Here is a 19,875-nt window from a genome sequence, read left to right as displayed (position 1 = left end):
AGTGGGCCTTGGCTCACCTCCAATGGGATGAGGAGCTGGGGCTCGGAGGCTGCCTCCTCCTCGGTGAGTGACAGCAGGGAGGCCAGCCCCTGGCCGTAGGAGGTGATGGGGGCTCTGCGAGGGTCCCGCCCCCCTCCGGACCCCCCCAGGACCCCGAACAACACCTTCTCCATCTCCTCTGGATCCAGGCCCTCCAGACTCACACTGGGAGGTGGGAGGAGGAGGAGGAGGGGAGAGAGGGAACGAGGAGGGAGAGGGGACAGAAAGCAGGGGTCACAATGGTGAGGGGGGGGGGGGCGTATAGAGAAGAGAAATGGAGAAAAATGGGAAAAAGCGGGGGTGAAGAGAGAGAGAGAGAGAGAGAGAGAGAGAGAGAGAAATAATGTCAATACTGTACTGTAGCTGTGGACAGTCCTTTTGGGTCATCATTGATGTATTAGTGCCTCTATGTTTGCATCAGTCAGATAAGGACTGATCATGCCGGTGAAGCTGACCGAAGTGAAGTGAAGTGAAAGTTGAAAGGGAGGCACATAGAATCCCTCTCACAGCGGAGACAGTACAGGAGTCAGACAGCGGAGAAAGCAGAACTCGCTCATCCCGCACTCAACGTCACTGCAGACACAACGGAATACTGTAATGGCCAAGTGTGTGTGTGTGTGTTTGTGCGCGCGCGCGCTACGGCACAATAGTGCTACTGAGAGACTGTAGCTCTGTGATCTCACATTCTTGAAGACTCTTCTTTCAGCGTACGTTGTGTTGATGACCTCAGTCCAATCTGTGGCCAGTTGCCCTTATACTTCTCTGCTGCCCTTACGATACGACTTTATATTCACGATGACTAATATATGACTATATGACTTAGGCTTAGGGTTTCCTCACGTCTCTCTCTCTGATCTCTCTCTCTCTTTGATCTCTCTCTCTCTCTGATCACGCTGAGATCTATTCACATCGTCGTTCATTCGCATGGCAGATGAGCCTGCGCATTGGGAGAAGGGAGAGGAAAAGAGAGGGAGAAGACAGGATGAGAAGAAAGATAACAACAACAACAACAACAACAACACGGGGAGGGAGAAAGAGCGAGAGGGGGGAGAGAGAAAGAAAGAGAGAGAGAGAGATAGAGGGGGAGAGATTCAAGATTCTTTATTTGTCACGTGCATACAAGAGAGAGAGAGAGAGAGAGAGAAGGAAGAGGGGGAGAGAGGGACTTGCCACAGGAAGAGAGAAAGAGAAAGAGAGAGAGAGAGAGAGAGAGAGGAAGAGCACTGCCATGCACAGTGGATCAGGAGCTGTCAGGAGTCTGAGAGGGTAGGAGAGAGATAGATAGAGAGAGAGAGATAGAGAGAGAGAGAGAGAGAGAGATAGAGAGAGAGAGAAGGGGAGTTCCAGCTGAAACAGCACTGATAAGACCTCCGGTCCAGAGAGAGGAGGAACGCCAGAGACAACAACAGTATGAGGAGCCGTAGGGCTCCGAGCCCTGGTCACAGATCAGTCAGCGCAACCTGTCCAAACTGCAACCATTCGAATGGAATAGATATTAACATGGAATAGATGTTCACTTGGATTAGTTATTAACTAGGAAGAGATGTTAACTTGGTCCCAGACACTTCCGCCCCCCAGAGCTCGAAAGGTCTGGTGGACCAACGCATCAAACTTGGCCTTGGTTTACAAAACAAGGACAGGGAGAATCTGCCTCTCTCTCTGTCTCTGTCTCTCTCTCTCTCTCTCTGTCTCTCTCTGTCTCTCTCTCTCTCTCTCTCTGTTGCCGTCTCTCTCTCTGTTTTTGTCTCTCTCTCTCTCTCTCTGTCTGTCTCTCTCTCTCTCTCTGTTGCTGTCTCTCTCTCTGTCTTTCTCTCTCTCTCTCTCTCTGTCTGTCTCTGTCTCTCTCTCTCTGTTGCTGTCTCTCTCTCTGTCTTTGTCTCTCTCTCTCTGTCGCTGTCTGTCTCTCTCTCTCCAATTCAATTCCAAATTCAATTTCAAAGCAAACATATAGGAACTTAGAAATGAATCAATTAGGTACGACCAACACAGCAAACAAATTTCAGGATAAACCTTTCTCCTAACTCCCTAGGTGGCGCCCCCTACCTGCGTTGCTGGTACTGCGGGTCGCCTCCATCCACCATGGCTCCTGGTTGCCAACTGTGCCTGCGGAGGGGGTCCGAGGGGTGTGTGACTGTCACGCAGGACGAGGAGGAGGAAGAGGAGGGGGGCCGGGACCGGGGCCGACGCAGGGTCACCCCCCCTCCAGAAGAAGGGGAGGGGGGCGGGGAGGGACAGGGGGTGTGGCAGGGGGAGCTGGGAGGGGCAGCCGGACAGGTGACATTGTGGTCGACGGGGTAGGACGGGGAAGGCGGGACACGCGGGGAGTGAGGCGGTGTGTCGATCATCTGGGGGGAGGGGGTGAAGAGATGGGAGAAGAGGGGGAGAGTGGGGGTGAGGAGGGAGAGGGAGGGGAGAGGAGAGAAGAGAGGGGTGAGATTGAGAAGGAGAGCTTAGAGAGGGGGAGAAAGAGGTGAAGGGTAAAGTGAGAGAGAGAGAAAGAGGAGAGAGATTGGAGTGAGAGAGCAGGATAAAAAATACGTTAAAAACATGATTTTATTCGTTACACATCACATTTAACCAATCTATTTTTCCATTATAGAGTTCCATAAAGTACACGCCTTCACCACTGCAGCACTCGATAAGTCAATCAACTGCTGCCCTTACCATATGACTTGATTTTCATAATTACTAATATATTGCTATATATTACTTTCAAAAACCACACGTCTCTGTCTCACTGTCTCTCGCTGTCTCTGTCTGTCTGTAATATATTACCATATTACTTTCAAAACCTCATCTTGTGTCAGCGATAGAATCAACAATCAGATGACTTCAGTTACAGGTCGACAAAGCGCTGAAAGGGTTAACTCTGAACGTGTGTCATGGAAATACTTTAACGTCATTTTCATAACGCCAACGCAAACAGATAGCGGAACCTACGCGAGTGAAGTCGGGGTAGATGGTTTTTGGTAACCGGGGAAGATGTTTTTTGGTTAAAAATGCTAAAATGAGTTAGCAGTTAGTGAGCCACAGTGGCCAGATAAACAGAACCAGTGTGGCTAGAAGTCTGTCCAAGCTTGTCCATGTGATGTTGTAATTTGGGTGAACCATCCCTTTAACTAGATTCCCAATGAACTGAGCTGTATGAAATGTTGTCGAGCCGCAATCGTTTTGGGTTCCATTCACCGTCTAATCCTTTTTTGTCTCAATCAGCACAACTGGAATAGAATTATAATCCCCACCGTGTGTACAGTAAGAGCAGGGCTCGTCTCAGGGCCTATTGAGGTGTGGAGTCACAGCGGCCCCTAGTGGAGACAGCTGGTCAGGACCATGTCACAGCCTTCCACGACCAAACCTCAACCTGCTTCATGGAGAGAGAGAGAGAAACAACTTCACTTATGTGCTCATCATTATAGACAATAGGATCATCTTCAGTCCCTTTTAGTCGAATAAAAGAGTGAGTGTGTTTGCATTCATGCGTGTGTGTTTTTACAAACGTGTGTGCATGTGTGTGTGTTTGTGTGTGTGCCTGTGTTTTTACAAACGTGTGTGTGTGTGTGTTTTTGAGTGTGCATACACTGGAAATAGAGAGACAAAGAGTGTAGTAGGGAGGTTGTACCCTGTGTGAATTCCTCAGCCTCCATGTGTGCTGTGTCATGCTTGATGTAATGAATCAGATAGCAGAGTTTCTGGCCCTGCATGGTACAGTACTGAACCACACCCACACACACACACACTGAGGCCTAAACTAACACACACACACACAGCTGAACCCCCGTCCACACGTCAAGGTACAGTGTGTGTGTGTGTGTGTGTGTGTGTGTGTGTGTGTGTGTGTGTGTGCGTGCGTTTGGTGTGTGTGACTGTGACTCTGAGCATGCGTTGACAGATCGAAAACAAAGCTGATAATTAAATCTACATGTGTCATTAACCATTGGAGTGTATTAAGAGCCAGGTGCACCCCAGTGCCTAATAAATAAGTCATTTACAATACCAGCTACCATATTCCATATACTGTACCATGTCTGACTCTACACAGAAAACAGCAGTCATTTATCCTACTGCAGATCAGTCAAGGCAGTCTGAAAGTATTCTCTCTCTGTACCTTGTAAGTCAGGTTTTCATTGTGCTATTCCACTTCCCTGTAGCCCAGACACCCCATATGACAACTACTTGGAAACACGTTCTATGTCCTATGGCTTACGGATGCATTTTCAGTGTCATGGAAATACTATAACGTCAATTTCATAACGCCAACGCAAACAGATAGCGGAACCTACGCGAGTGAAGTCGTGGGGAGATGGTTTTTGGTAATCGGGGAAGATGTTTTTTGGTTAAAAATGCTAAAATGAGTTAGCAGTTAGTGAGCCACAGTGGCCAGATAAACAGAACCAGTGTGGCTAGAAGTCTGTCCATGCATTTTCAGTGTTTTTGTTGCTCCCTCAGGCATACAACACTTGCTTACATTGGAGGATGTGTATGAGAACCGGGCGATTGCCCTTATCAACAACACCATGGATAAAACAAGGGATACATAGACACTACACACAACACGTTTCTCCACTGACTAGCCATAACAATGCAAGGCACAAGGACTAAAGGTGAATTTATGGGTTCCCCCTCCCTTCATCCATCTCTCCCTCCCTCCCTCCATCCACCACTCCTTCCCTCCCTCCATCCACCTCTCCTTCCCTCCCTCCCTCCACCTCTCCCTCCACCTCTCCTTCCCTCCATCTCTCCCTCCACCTCTCCCTCCCTCCATCCATCCATCTCTCCCTCCCTCCCTCCCTCCCTCCCTCCATCGTTCACATTCTTCCTCTTTGACTTTAGACAGCACTCTGGATAGGAATGTAAACAAAAGGAGGTGAAACAAAAGGCATTTGGTGTTTCTGGTGCAATGAAATATCTCAGGAAATACATTCTACATTCTTGGAATACATGTAGTCAATTACTTACCTAGCTAAGTCAAGGTTAGGGCTGAAAATGTGTGTGTGTGTGTGTGTGTGTGTGTGTGTGTGTTTTTGTGTTCCAATGTCCCTTAACATGTTTTGTTCCTTATGTGAGCTCTCTGGTTAACCTGGTATTCTTCAGTTTGCTGTATTTGATTTGAACTAAAAGAGAGCAGAGCTCATGAATGACTTCAGCACGTTTTTATGACCATTGTGTCTCCATTGAATTGCCTAACACTGAACTTTTGAAGTGTGTAGACAAACATAGGTGGTATACTTTCAGGGCTTGTCCAGCTTTAATCATTACCTAGGCTCCTACACAAAGCATATATGGGATTATGGACTGGGAAGTCATTAGAGGAGGGAGTGTTGCAAGTGTTGGAACAGCCTGAACATACGTTTTCTCTGTGGATAATTATGTTATTTCTGAATAGTTTTTAGTTAGGTATTTATTTGTATTTGAGGTGTACAAACAAATGTGACACTGTCCGACAGTGAACAAGGAAAAAAGGAAATACTATGTTGTATGTATATCAAGTCATTTTGAGTGGTATGAATCAATATCCATGAGTGTGCTGCGACACGTTGTTCAGAAGTTCCATCAACGCCATCAAGGCACAACAAGATGCTGTGAATCCGTATGGCTTGAATAAAGTAAATAAGTGACTTAATTAAAGATTAAAAACAAATATCAAACGACTGTCACCATTAACTGACTTAGCCTAGTCAAGAAAAAAACAAAATGTATGCCTTGGGCTACAAAGACAGTGACTCACCGGACTGTTGCACCTGCCAGACTCTCCAACCAGCGTCAGCTATGAATGTGTCCTATTGTACGTCGTCCTCCTACGGTTTAATCGGAAAAAACCCCGAGTAAAATGACCGTTACCGCAAAAGACACCAGATGGAGTCGTTGCCGTCGAAATTCCTTAAATGTTATACTGTCCTGCAACAAACAGACAAATAGCGTCATGTAGAGAATACACCGGATTCCGAAACTTCTCCTCAGGTGAGAGTGCTGTCACTTGATCCCGAACAGGGAACCAGTTTGTCGTTGTGTGCGTCTCGCCACTCCCTCGGTGACTGGCTCTGTCGTCAGGTAATGCCGGGTTGGTGTGTAAGTGTGTATCCTGTTACCAGTTTCGCTAGGCTATCTGCGCGTGGCTATTATTATCCTGTGTGTGTGTGTGTGTGTATACAGTACAGTACATAGAGTACAGTTGTATAATTATTTACATGATTGTAATGTAAATTAACTCATTACGAAGAACAAACTGAAAACTGAATGGATGGTAATTGTAAATTCACCTTTCTAAAGGTCCTCTGGAGTGCACGTACCGTCTGTTGGTGACTCCTCTATGGCAACATGCGTTCTGTCTGTCAGTTGGTAAGAGAGAGGGAAGGAGATAGGGCATGGGCAGAGGAATGTACAGTGTGTGAGAGCTCTTTATTTCCTTGGCCCCCTCTCCTCCTTCGAGAATACTGCTGACTCCTTGGATCCTGCTTGTCTCTGGGTGCCAACTATGCAACCACCACATTGCAGTGTTGCTTTGTGGTCAACACCTCTATATCCTTGGACAAAACATTCTTAGAGAAAAACAGAGATAGTGATGGCCTATAATCAGTGATGCGAGTGATAGCCAATAGTCAATGATGAGAGTGTTGTAGAGTATAAGAAGGAAGAACACACCACAGAATAGAATAGAGTAAACTTAGTTACAGTACATAATCAGTCAGAATTGTTATTCCAGTGCCCTGTGTAAGTGCAAAAAACAACTGTGCCACAGATCCGGAACACTCTCTAGGAGGTAGGCGTGAATGTGTCAGAGACTACCATCCACAGAATACACCACCAGCCGAACTACAGAGGCTGGTCAGGTTAGTTTGCTAAAAAGTGCCTTAAAAGCCTGCAGAGGTCTGGAAAAAGGTATTGTGGACAGATAAGATGAACATTATCATGTACCAAAGTGATTGCAAGAGGAAAGTTTGGAGAAAAAAAGCATCTGCCTAAGATGTACAGCATACCACCTCATCTGTGAAACATGGTTATGGTTTGGATGTATAGCTGCCATTAGAACTGCCTAACTTGTCTTAATTGATGATGTAACTGCTGATGGCAGCAGCAGAATGTATGTATGTTTTTTTTTTTTAAATATATTTTAGGGCATTTCTGCTTTATTGGGATAGAGATAGTAGAGATTGACAGGATGGGTGAGAGAGGAGGGATGACATGCAGGATATGTAGATGGCCACAGCCCCCAGTGGGCAGCGCACCTGTTCCCTATCACCAATCAGCGCACCTGCAACCCATTGCCAATCACCTGCCTACATAAACCCTGCCTGAACTCCACTCCAGTGCCAGAATGTACTGTGACTTATGGTAACTTTCCACGGGACCTGCAGACGCTTCAGCCCTCCAGAGTACCGTTGCTAATTCCTTGTGTCTTGTCTTCCCCTTGTGACTCACCTTGTTCTCCTGTGCCCCTCCAGAACCCTTGTCTCCCTCGGACCCCCTCATCTATCCAGTCCACGGACCTAGCCCCTATCTGTAGTGATGGGCAAATGAAGCTTTTGTGAAGCACTGAACCACTTGAGCCAAATGTTTCGAAAATGGGTTCATTACTCGAAGCTTCAGTTACAGTGACCTCTCCTGGCGAAGTGCAAGGCTGCAGTCAAATTAGGCAGGCTAGTTGGTGGACAGGAGGCTTTTAATTACACGCACGCACGCACGCACACACACACACACACACACACACACCTCAATGAGCAGTGTTGGAGAAACTACTTTACTTTTGTAGAAAAGCTCTTTTGTTCTGAAGCATCTTTGCTTTGATCACCCTTGGATTAAAGTATCTTTGCTTTGAAAATTCTTTGATGCACACACACTAAGACTGAATATCATGTTCTATTTACAAATAAAGATTGATGAATGTGTGTATTGTGTTATTGAGGAGAGAGTGCTGGGGAAAATATGGCATAGGTTGGGTGTGCTTGTGTAACTATGGCAGGGGGTGATTATGTGGGATGGGGAACACACAAAGATTCCAAGAAGAACACTCAGAGAATACAAACGCAATAACAGCAACAACACACCTACTACGACAACCCACAAATTGTGCATTGTTTAGAGCGGTTATAAAGTGTTGAGGCGCTCAAATTCAAAACTGTCGTCACCTGTCACCTGTCAGAATCGAGACGAGGCAGTGCCAGTGAATCACCTGATTGGACCGTGAACCAGTCAGGTGATTTATTCAGGCAATGAAGCAGTTGCTGCTTCGGACGTCATATGTCACGTGATTTTTTTTCACACCAAAGCCAGCTTTGAAGCAGTAGTTCTATGGAATTGTAGTTCAGGGTTTGAAGCACGTATCGAAGCTTCAGTGTCGCACTGCCATCACTACCTATCTGTACTTCGACCCCCAACCCCTCACTGCTACTGGACCTCCCGCTAACGACCCCTGGACCGGACCCGGACGACCCCCTTGGATTATCCTTCTCTCCCCTACCCCTCTCCCTGTTCTTTATTATTAAAATACGCCTTCGGGCTTTACCACAACTACCCTCTCTGTGTGCCGTCATTTGGTTCTTCAGACGTTCTTGTGTAACAGAACATACTGGCCAAATGTCGGAACCACACGGCTTTAGGGACCCAGGCCGGAGGGAGGCAGAGGGCGGTGTTGCCGACCATCCCCTCCTCGTCATCGTCCAACACCACGGCGCCCTCCTGAACCGGGTCACGAACCAACTCGACAGCACTTTCTGGCTCATGCACGAGCGCTTCTCCCAAATTGAGCTCAACTCCTCAAGCCAAACCCAACCCTCAGTGCCTGTGCCGCCAAGCCCCCGGACCCAGTGCCCTGACTCCGCATGAGAGCCCCACCTCGCGTCACCTTCCCCCTTCGGTGGTGAGTTCGACCTCTGCCGCGGCTTCCTGGCCCAATGCGAGCTCGCCTTCCGCTACCAGCCCAGCAGATTCCGATCCGGGGGGGACAAGGTGGCCTCCATCGTCTCTTTGCTGACCGGTCACGCGCTGAAGTGGGCCATTGCCGCCCTGGGCAGTAACCCCGCCTTGGCATCCGACTACGATGGCTTCAAGGCAGTTTCGTTTTGTTTTCGATCACCCCCAGGAGGTCTCCGACGCAGCTGCCCGCCTCCACGTCATCCGCCAGGGGACCCATTTGGTGGTGTTCCGCACCCTCGCTGCGGAGAGCGGCTGGGGGATAGGGCGCTCCACAGCACATACAAGCGGGGACTCCATGATGACATTAAGGACTGGCTCCTCAAGAACTGCCCTGCGTCTTACCATGAGCTGGTCATCCTCGCCCTGGAGATGGAAGACTGTCTGCATGAGAGACGCTATGAACGTGGACAGGACTCCATCTCCCCGGCTGATGACCACCCTTGTGTACCCCCCAGCTCCCTTCCCGAGCTCAAATCCCCACGACGCCCCCCATGACCACCTCTGTTCCCAGGGCAAAGGAGGAACCTACGCAGGTGGGCAGGTCCTGTGGGCAGGAGCGCAAGCAGCGTTTCCGGAACGAGCGCTGCCTCTACTGCGGGCAGACCGGCCACGACATCCGGGCATGCCAGACCTGTCCTGTTCCCCCTGAGGCAAAGAGACATGGCTCACCAGAGAGAGGGGTCCTGGTAAGCCACACTACACTCGCTCAAGCTGGCATCCCTCAAAATCCCTCCTGGAGTCCGGGCTGACGACAGCCTCATAGATGCCACACTGGCTAAGGAGGCCAGGATTCCCCTATTCACGCCCAGGCTCTGGACGGCTGACCCCTGGGTACCATTACACATAGGACTATCTCTCTCACCCTCACCCTCAGACTCTCCGGCTCCTTGTAATCTCCACGTCCACAGCCCCCCTTGTGTTAGGTAGACCTTGGCTAGAGAGGCACAACCCCCACGTATGCTGGACCTCTGGGAGGATCCTGGGATGGAGCATGGGGTGTCATGCTAACTATCTCCGCTCTGCCCCCTCTCCACCCGGACCTCCCAGACAGATCGCCCCATCCCCAGACCTATCCAGTGTCCCCCCCCCATCTACCACCACCTAGCCGAGGTCTTCAGTAAGGAACGTGCCCTATCCCTTCCTCCTCACCGCGCCTACGCCTGTTCTATTGACTTCGTCCCTGGTGCTGCCCTCCCGTCCGGCCGACTGTACAACCTCTCACTCCCGGAGAAGCAGTCCATGCGGGAGTATATCTCAGAGTCCTTGGCCTCGGGCATCATCCGGCCCTGCTCCGCCCCGGTGGCAGCGGGGTTCTTCTTCGTTAAGAAGGAAGGAGGAGACCTCCGGCCCTGTATAGACTACCGGTGTCCCAATAACATCACCATAAAGAATAAGTATCCGCTACCCCTCATCAGTTTGACCTTCAAGCCCCTCCATCACGCGGCCGTCTTCACCAAGCTGGACCTCCAGAGTGCCAACCATCTTGTGCGCATAAAGGAGGGGGACAAATGGAAGATGGCCTTTAACACCCACCTGGGGCATTTTGAGTACCTAGTGATGCCCTTCGGGCTCACTAATGCCCCGGCCTTCATCCAGGCTTTGGTGAACGGCGTGCTGCGTGATATGCTGAACATTTTTGTGGTGGTATACTTGGACGACATCCTGGTGTTCTCCAGAACAAAAGAGGAGCACCATCAGCACGATCGTCTGGTCCTCCAATGACTCCTGGAGAACAGACTCTTTGTGAAGGACTTCAAGAAGTGCCAATTCCACACCGCTTTCGTGGAGTACTTGGGCCACATTGTGGAGAAGGGTCACCTATGGGCGGATGGGAGGAAGATCCGGTGGTGGAGTGGCAGTGGTGGAGTGGCCCCAACCCATGAACCGCCAACAGCTGAGACATTTTCTGGGCTTCGTGGGGTTCTACAGGCAGTTCATCCGGGGGTTCAGCCAGGTGACCGCCCCACTAACCGCCCTCACCTCCACGCTCCGCCCGTACTCCTGGATCTTGGAGGCGGAGGCCGCCTTCTCGACCCTGAAGAGTCTGTTCGCGGCGGATGTCCTCTCCCAGATGTCCGCGGAGGACCAGAGGATCCACCCCTGTGTGTACTTCTCCCAATGTCTGACACCAGCGGAGGGGAACTACGACGTGGGCAACCGGGAGCTGCTGGCAGTATATGCGGCCTTGGTGGAGTGGAGACACTGGCTCGAGGGGGCCCAGCAGCCATTTGTGGTTTGATCCGACCACAAGAATCTGACATGCATCCGGTCGGCCAAGAGACTCAATTCCCGCCAGGCGCGCTGGGCCCTCTTCTTCATCCGGTTCGAGTTATCACCTACAAACCAGGCTCCAGCAACACCAAGGCCGACGCACTCTCCCGTCTGGCCCCAGAGGAGGTGGCTCCGTCAACCCCTGGCACCATCCTTTCCCCCTCCTGAGTGGTTGGCATCGTCACCTGGGCCATCGACTCTGTGGTCAGGGCTGCCCAAAGCACTCACCCCAGCCCATGAGGCAGAGCCCCCGGACGTGTCTTCGTTAGCCTGATCCTGAGTCCTGGAGTGGGGGCACACCAGTAAATTCGCCTGTCACCCAGGGGTGGGCCGCTGTTTCATCCTCCGACAGTTCTGGTCGCCCGCCATGGAGTCGGATACCCGAGTGTCGGATACCGCCACGTGCATCATCTGCGCCCGGAGCAAGGCATCCCATCAACCCCGGCCGGACTACTACAACCCCTTCCTATTCCCCGCCGCCCTTGTACCCACATAGCCCTGGAGTTCGTAACTGGTCTCCCCGCCTCCCAAGGTAACACTGTGGTACTTACCATCGTCGACCGGTTTTCGAAGTCCGTCCACTTCGTCGCCCTCCCCAAACTCCCCTCCGCTGCCGAGACCACCGACCTCCTAGTGATCCACGTGGTGCTACTCCATGGGATTCCCCTGTCTGACCGTGGTCCCCAGTTTACTTCCCAGGTGTGGCAGGCCTTTTGGAAGGGCATTGAGGCCGCGGTCAGCCTCACCTCTGGGTACCACCCCCAATCCACTGGCCAGGCTGAATGGGCCAACCAGTGCCTCGAGGCTGCCCTCCACTGCGTCTCCTCCAGCCACCCTTCCTCCTGGAGCCGACACCTACCATGGATAGAGTACGCACACAATTCCACGACCAGCAATGCCACGTGTATGTCCTGAGTGCTCCCTGGGCTACCAATCCCCCATGTTCCCCAGCCAGGAGGTAGAGGTGGCGGTCCCATCCACCAGGGTCCACCTCCGTCGGTGTCGGCAGGTCTGGAGGACCGCTCGGGGCCACTTTGGAGAGAGCCAACCAGCAGTCCAGGCGCACCGCCAACCGTAGACGCAGACCCGCCCCGACCTACCGTCCCGGACAACAGGTTTGGTTACGGGCCAAGGACCTTCACCTTCCCTCCACCTCCCAGAAGCTCGCCCCCCGCTACGTGGATCATCAACCCTACCGCAGTATGTCTCTGTAGCAAGGTCCGACGATACACAGAGGCAGACGCAGCGTTCACAGTAAGGGAAGTACTTTCCCGTTTATTCCAAAACAAATGATCAAAAGGGCTTGGGCTTTCCAGCCTCGTCGATAAGTCTCTCTGCTTGGGCTTTCCAGCCTCGGTGATAAGGCTCTCTGCTTGGGCTTTCCAGCCTCGGTGATAAGGCTCTCTCGTGCCGCCGTTCGCTGCTCGCCTCGCCTTCTCCAGCTTCGCTCCTGAAATGGCAGAAGCACACACATCTTAAACATTCGCCGGCGAGACTTAATTCGCAGCAGGTGTGCAACAAAAGTCTCGCCGACACAACCCCGGCCACGGTCCTGTAGCTCCCTCTACAGGCCGAACGCTGCATGTCCCCCCACAGTCTCATCCTCCCAACCTCTGTCGATTAACCCCGTGTTTCATGTGTCCCAACTCAAACCGGCAGTCTCCAGCCCTCTGTCTTCCCCTGTATTCCTTATTATTAAAATACGCCTTCGGGCTTTACCACAACTACGCTCTCTGTGTGCCGTCATTTTGTTCTTCAGACGTTCTCGCGTAACAATATGTACGCAAATACCATCAAATAAAAGCTGAGAATCTGTACTTTTACCTCATAATAATAAGATTTGATTTCACATACAAACCTTTGGAGTATAGAACCAAAAGATTAATAAATGCTTCATTGTCCCATTACTTACACAGGACACTGTATATCATACATAGCTATATTGTATTAAGCTACTGTATGTCATCTTAAAACAGTTATTTGTGGTATGTGCTCTGGGCTTATCTTGAGCTCCATCTTGCCCATTGCTCTGTGATGCGGTCCTGTTGGAGACCCCCCGAAAAGTGACATTGTTCTTCAATTGTCTCACACCTGTACAGTTGAGTATGTGCCTGCTGTGGTGAATGTATTTATTTTAACATAGACTAAGCCACTCCCACTCCTTCAAGCTTCAAAAGACCTTCTAAAACCTCTTCAAAAGACATTCCCAATGGACGTTTACCTCCTCAGGCTCCACCCTGGAGGCTGGATACCCTCCATTTTTCTGACCACAGCCTGCACTCAGTTAACTGCCATCATGATTGTGCAATCTAGGCCTTTTTCATCGTATTTCATTGAACTATTGTCTCCAGTGTTGATTGTTAAACCACATAAAAAGTGTCAATGATGGTATGTATTTTGATATTACCAGCAATCAAAGAAGTCTTTGCATACTTAGCACAGACAAAAGCCATTCCTCTGTATTTAATTGAGAGTGAATAACGGGGAATGCTGGGCCTGCATACGCATAATTCATTGCACTGACAGCTGGGAGCCGAGTGGAGCCAAGTGGAATACTTGATGGGCACGCTAGCTTTGAGCCGTCAAATAATGCTAAATAAACTTATCATCCTTGGGAATCATGAACATTTGGCTTTAACAAACAAAATGATTTCCAGTTTCAGCTAATCAGCAGGCTCTTTATTTGAGAGAAATTGTGGTTTGGCTCACCAGGCTCTTTTCTACAGTCTGCATTCACTGTCCTGCAGAATGCATTTGTTGGGCTGAGGTTGGTGCTTAATTCTGGAAAAACTAAATATATATTATTTACCAAATCACAGAAAAATATATATATTATGCATATGTACTTTGGGTGGTGCCCCCATTGAGCGTGTCCCCGCTTATAAATACCTGGGCATTTGGTTTGACAAAGACTTGATGTTCAGAAAACATACAGAGGAGCTTGTTAAAAAGGTACAATTTAAGGTGGGCTTCTTTTATAGGAATAGATCGTGCCTTTCCCTGAACAGCAGAAGGCAGATTGTGCAATCAACTTTCATGCCAGTACTTGATTATGGTGATGTCATCTACCAAAATGCAGCAGCCACTACTCTTAAACCTTTAGATCCCATCTACCATAGCGCCCTTCGCTTTATCACAGGTGATAGTTATACTGTATGAACTTTGCATGAACTCCCAGCTTACCTAAACTCATTATTAAAATTCAAGGACATAAATTATCTAACTCATTCTCAGAATTGATTAACTCTTGAGGTTCTTGAGGTCTCCACCAAATTGGGTAAATCCGTTTTTATTTATGGTGTACCTAACTGCTGGAACAATCTACAGAAAAAAATTCAGTTGGATGTTCTGGTGCCGCTTGGGCAATTAAGGGTGTTAATTGAGGATCTCCTTTGTGAAAGATGCGATTGTTTCTTCAAATTTCTGGTTTTATATGATGGATTGATTTCTGTGTTGAATTTTTTCTGTGTTGTTTTGTTATGGTATAAATATTGTGGATAGGGTGCACATGCAAAAGAGGCCTTGGTCTCAGTGTGTTTCCCCTGTATAAGTAAAGGTTAAATAAATTTGACGGCCACGACACCTTGGAGCTGACAAATTATTGTGAATCCAGCTCAGTATGACATGGAAGTGCGCAATCGCCACCAGTTGGTAGCCAGTGAAGGCCATAGGTGTTGAAGGAGTTTGTCCCCACCAAGGATGATGAGGCTGGCTCAAATAACCTTTGTGAGAACATTTGGAATCCTCTTTATCCATAGAAGCATAGCTATAAGACTTGCAAAAAAACGTATCAAAACAATGTCTTCAAATTGCATAGTGACTTCATACGTACACGTTTTTGTCTGTTTTCTGTCCTCCCTTAGTCACTCCCGTAATAATAAAGAATGTGTGTATTCCTGTCCCAAGGCCAAGAACAGACTCTTGTTCCATTGCTAGCTCTAATTCTTCAACCAAATAAAACAAACTTTGTAAATCATGAACAATCAAATAGTTCAAATGTTTAATTCCCCCTGGCTACCAGAGTCCAACTGTGCCCTTGATGTCAATGGCCTCTTGGCTCATTTGGGTAATTTTAGAGTTGCATCACTTTGGGAACAACATGCATTTGAAAGACACAAATACAAGCCCCTTTAAATGGTGGTCATTTTTGCCCCTTTACAACCAAGGCTCTGCTTCGTGTCGTAAAAGCCCTGCTTAAAGGCAACATCTTCATCATGTGTGTCCTGTACACCGTCTCCCTCCTCGTTGCTCTTCTGTCTGTGAGCTCTGCAGCCCCAGCGCAGGATGATTGCAGTCATCTGGTGAAACGTCCAGCTCCTGAGGACCGTCATAAGGTGACTGTATTTACCTGATTCTGCTAAACATAGAGTGGTGTTTGGGGGTTTGTGTTCCATTTTGAACTGAAGTTGAAATTCCTCATTGCAAATAGTAGATAATATTTCAATCTGTGAATGAATTTATATGCTATATATATTTCCAGGCCCCCTTTGCCTTTGTAATTAGAAGAGAAAGAATGAGAATGCTACCTCAGAAGACAAAGCTGTCAAACAAAGCTATAACTGAAAGGTATGAGAGTCCATAACAGACACATTTTTCCCTTAGATCTTCGGTAAGTGGATATTCATCGAGGGTTTTGCAGATCATGAGCTATTTGGATCCATTCTAAGAAAGACAAACAGCTCCTGGGTGGAAATTCTGCCCACTTTACACACTGAGACTGTCCTTCTCAACCAGGGAAACTTGAAGTAAGTCATCAGAATTGTATCTCGTCTTCTTCTGCTTGACCAAAAGTGGGTAACACACATATTATGCATTTTAAGTCACTCTTGGCATGTATGATACCTTACAATGTCTTCATATACAGTACATACGTTATGTTATATATGTTATGTCTGTCTATAATACCTTTTTTTTTACACTGACACAGAACAGCTGATAATAGCTCAGGATCATTATGAGATGACATAAGACATATTGTACATGTTTATAACTTGTCTTATTATGCACTATGCAGCATTGTAACTCTAAGCTCTACTGTAATGAAAGTGTTACCGAAAATGTTATTTAAGTTTATCTACAGCAACTGTCATATCTCTACTTCCAGTGATGGAAAATGTCTCAGCTCCTCCAACAATATCACTTACAACAATATGACCTTTCAAATCACAGGTAAGTCAAATACTGCTTTGCCTACATTCTAGGGCACCATCTTTTATGCAATTATATTCTATAATTATATTTCATGTTGAGGTATTCTAAGTGTGACCATGTGTTTTGTCTCCCAGAAGAGAATGTGACTCACACGGCGCACGCGCAGATCTGCCCAGACTGTCTCATCATGCACTTCAACAGCACCATCAGTAGCATCAGTGGAGTGTCTATCCGCACTCTCTATATCTTTGGGAAGAACAGGACACTGCCAGAATCTGAACTGGAGCTGTTCCGGAAGCAGGCAGAATGCCTTCAGTATCCTCAGTCTGCACAATATTCCTACGATGGAGTGACAGAGTTTTGTGGCGAGAAAAAGGAGACACCACACACAGCGTAGGAGTCAATACATTTAATTCACAGTGATGTGAGATGTGCTGTTGCTTGAATAAAATTTGATGTGACATGAAAATATATATACAGTGCCCAGTGTAAGTAATGAGACAGTGAAGCATTTTTTCTTCTTTTGGCTGTACAGTCCAAAGTTTTGGATTTGAAATAAAACAATTACTATGGGGTTAAAGTACAGATTGACAACATTTGTACATGTTTGTTTCACCATTGAGTAATTACAGCACTTTTTATACATAGCCCTCATATTTTAGGGTACCTAAAGTAATGGGACGGATTCATATAATGTCTAAATTAAGCATGTTTAGTATTTGCTTGACAATCCTGGGTATCTTCTCTGGTGATCTTCTGTCAGGTCTCTACTGCAGTCATCTTCAGTTGTTGTTGGCAAGTTATTAACTTTCCTCTTGCAGTCATTCTGTTACACACATACAGTGCCCTGCGTAAGTAATGGGACAGTGAAGCATTTTTGAAATCAAACAAATACTGTGGGGTTGAAGTAGAGATTCTCAGCTTTTATCTGCTGGTATTTCTGTTTCGTCACATCATTTGTGCAGGCATAAGAGAGCTGTCAATGTCTAGTATTGATTCAAGGCTTTGTGTTTGCCTTTGGAGTCTGCTAATGATGATTTTCAACATGAGGACGAAATAGGTGTCAATGAAAGTCAAAGAAGCTGAAAAATTTGGAAAAAATGTTGGTTTCTGTCAGGTTGAGCCACTATAGGCATGAAAGCCAGTGGATTGTGAAGTAAGGCCCTGACTAAGGGTAGTGTCAACCGTGGATGGTGCACTGTTGTTTTCAGCTACACTGTCACGTTACCATAGCCACAGGTTCCAGTTCACTGACTATCTCGCTCTCATGGTTTAAATATGCTACGTCATGCGACATAGAAACTGATCACTCAGTCAGGAAGAAGCCAAATGTCTACAGGCTTTCAAAATTGGAAACGCATAGTAAAGTAGTATCAAGATTGTTCATGTGCTTCCATGTTTTTTATTGAACATCATACAATTCATTTAAGCATTTACTTTTATGGCATTCAGCAGATGCCTTTATCCAAAGCGACTTACAACAAATACATTTGTTTAAGTAAGTGAATCATCTATCCATCAGTCATCATAAGATAAAGTAATCAATGCTCAGACCAGGGGCCATTGGCAGTCACAATGCTAGAAGATTTATTTATTTATTTATTTTTTTTATTAACAGGAGAAAACTTGTACAGGGGGGTAGTGGGGGTGAAGAGGTCACTAGGCTTGGGGTTAGGGTTAGTACAGGGGGGTAGTGGGGGTGAAGAGGTCTTTAGGGGGGACTGTTAAGATGTAGCCTGAAGAGATGGGTTTTCAATCTGCGGTGGAAGATCGGTAGTGACTCTGCAGTCCTGACAGCAGTGGGAAGCTCATTCCACCAGCGGGCGCCAGGACAGTGAAAAGCCATGACCGAGTAGTGCGGCTGCTGCATCCACGTAGAGGCGGCGGTGCCAGGCGGCCAGCCGAGGTGGATGAGCGGAGTGATCGTGCAAGGATTTGGGGACTGACCATTGCTTGCCACTTGGGAGGGGCTGTTCCCTTTGCCGCCCGGTGAGCGGCAAGCACCAGGGTCTTGAATCTGATGCGAGCTGCTACCGGGAGCCAGTGGAGGGTGCGGAGGAGGGGCGTGACATGGGAGAATTTGGGGAGATTGAACACCAGACGGGCGGCAGAGTTCTGGATGAGCTGCAGAGGCCTGATGGTGGAGGCGGGGAGTCCGGTCAAGAGTGCATTGCAGTAGTCAGGGCGATCACAAGTGTTTGGACCAAAAGTTGTGCTGCTTCTCTGGTGAGGAATGGACGTATCCTTCTGATATTGTAGAGGAAGAATCTACAGGAGCGTGCTGTTGCTGTGATGTTCGCCACACAGGATAAGTGGTTGTCAAGGATCACCCCAAGGTTCTTGGCTGTATGGCAGGAGGTCACAGTAGAGTTTTCTACTACGATGGAGAAGGGCAGGCTTTCCCTGGGAGGAAGCGTAGCTCAGTCTTGTCAAGGTTGAGCTTGAGGTGGTGGGCTGACATCCAAGCAGAAATGCAAGACATGCTGAGACACGTGTTGCCACCTGTGAGTCAGAAGGGGGGAAAGAGAGAAAGCGTTGAGTGTCATCTGCGTTGCTGTGGTAGGAGAAACCATGTGAGGAAGTTACAGAGCCAAGAGATTTGGTATAGAGAGAGAACAATAAGGGCCCTAGGACAGAGGACTGGGGGACCCCAGTGGTGAGGGCTCGTCACCTGGTAGGAGCGATCGGCCAGGTAGGATGCAAACCAGGAGAGTGCAGAGCCAGAGATGCCCAATTCTGAGAGGGTGGAGAGAAGGATCGGGTGGTTTACTGTGTCAAATGCAGCAGACAGGTTGTTACGGGTGGAGAGGTCTTTTTCTGTTAGACCTGGGGTGTTTTGTTTGTTTGTGTTGTTCTCTCTCTTGTGTTCCAGCAGGTCCCTCCTGTCAGGTGAATCAGTGGGAATGCCTGGCAGCTGGGATCCATCAATTAAGTCTTCATTTGTCCATCAATTAACTCACACCACACCCTATTTAAGTTATTTAGTTTGGTTCCTCAAGGGGAGTGGCAGTCCTCATTTGGTTTGGTTAAGTTAGAGAGCTGGCAGCTCTCCTTTTGTTTTTTAATACTTTGTTTAGGATGTAGTTTATGTTCCTGAGTTTTCACTTTGTTTATTTTTTTCAGTTTGTTTACCTTTTGTTAACCTTGTTTTTTTCTCTTCTTTTTTTTCAGCCGGGCACAGAGTTCGAGAGGTAGGGTAATTAGTTACAAACCTGCAGGTTTACATCTTGTCCTGCACACACGTAGGGTACCCCTTGTATTAGTACATCAGATAGAGCGGCAACACTAACCCTTGTATTGTTTTGATTAGGTGCTTCGGCGCCGGTCATGGGGATTAGTTTAGGGGGTTAGCCTTGGGGTTGTTTTTGAGTTATAAGTTTTTCTTCCTGGGGTTTTTCCTTTAGTCGTCGCTGCATAGCTCAGGGGGTTGGGTCTATGTTGTGTCTCGTTCTCTGTGTCCCGTGCTGCTGCAAATAAATTATTATTGAACAGACTTTTGGTTGT

The 19,875-nt window shown here is 48.0% G+C and overlaps 1 protein-coding gene across 1 annotated transcript in view; it reads right to left on the bottom strand.

Annotated features, from left to right (window-relative positions):
• arhgef2b (rho/rac guanine nucleotide exchange factor (GEF) 2b) overlaps nt 1-5,997 on the bottom strand; it is a 61,497-nt gene extending 55,500 nt beyond the window's left edge. Inside the window, exons 1-4 of the mRNA XM_083679666.1 lie at nt 5,765-5,997; nt 3,282-3,403; nt 2,083-2,384; nt 18-204 (exon numbers count right to left, since the gene is read on the bottom strand). Coding sequence (XP_083535792.1) covers nt 18-204; nt 2,083-2,384 — 489 coding nt within the window. The 5' untranslated portion in view covers nt 3,282-3,403; nt 5,765-5,997. The remainder of the gene's footprint in view (nt 1-17; nt 205-2,082; nt 2,385-3,281; nt 3,404-5,764) is intronic.
• Between the last annotated feature and the right edge of the window lie 13,878 nt (nt 5,998-19,875).

The sequence above is a fragment of the Argentina silus genome (assembly GCF_951799395.1).
Source record: "Argentina silus genome assembly, chromosome: 10".
Lineage (NCBI taxonomy): Eukaryota > Metazoa > Chordata > Actinopteri > Argentiniformes > Argentinidae > Argentina > Argentina silus.
Note: the sequence above shows the minus strand (reverse complement) of the source record. Positions and strands in the feature narration are given on the sequence as shown.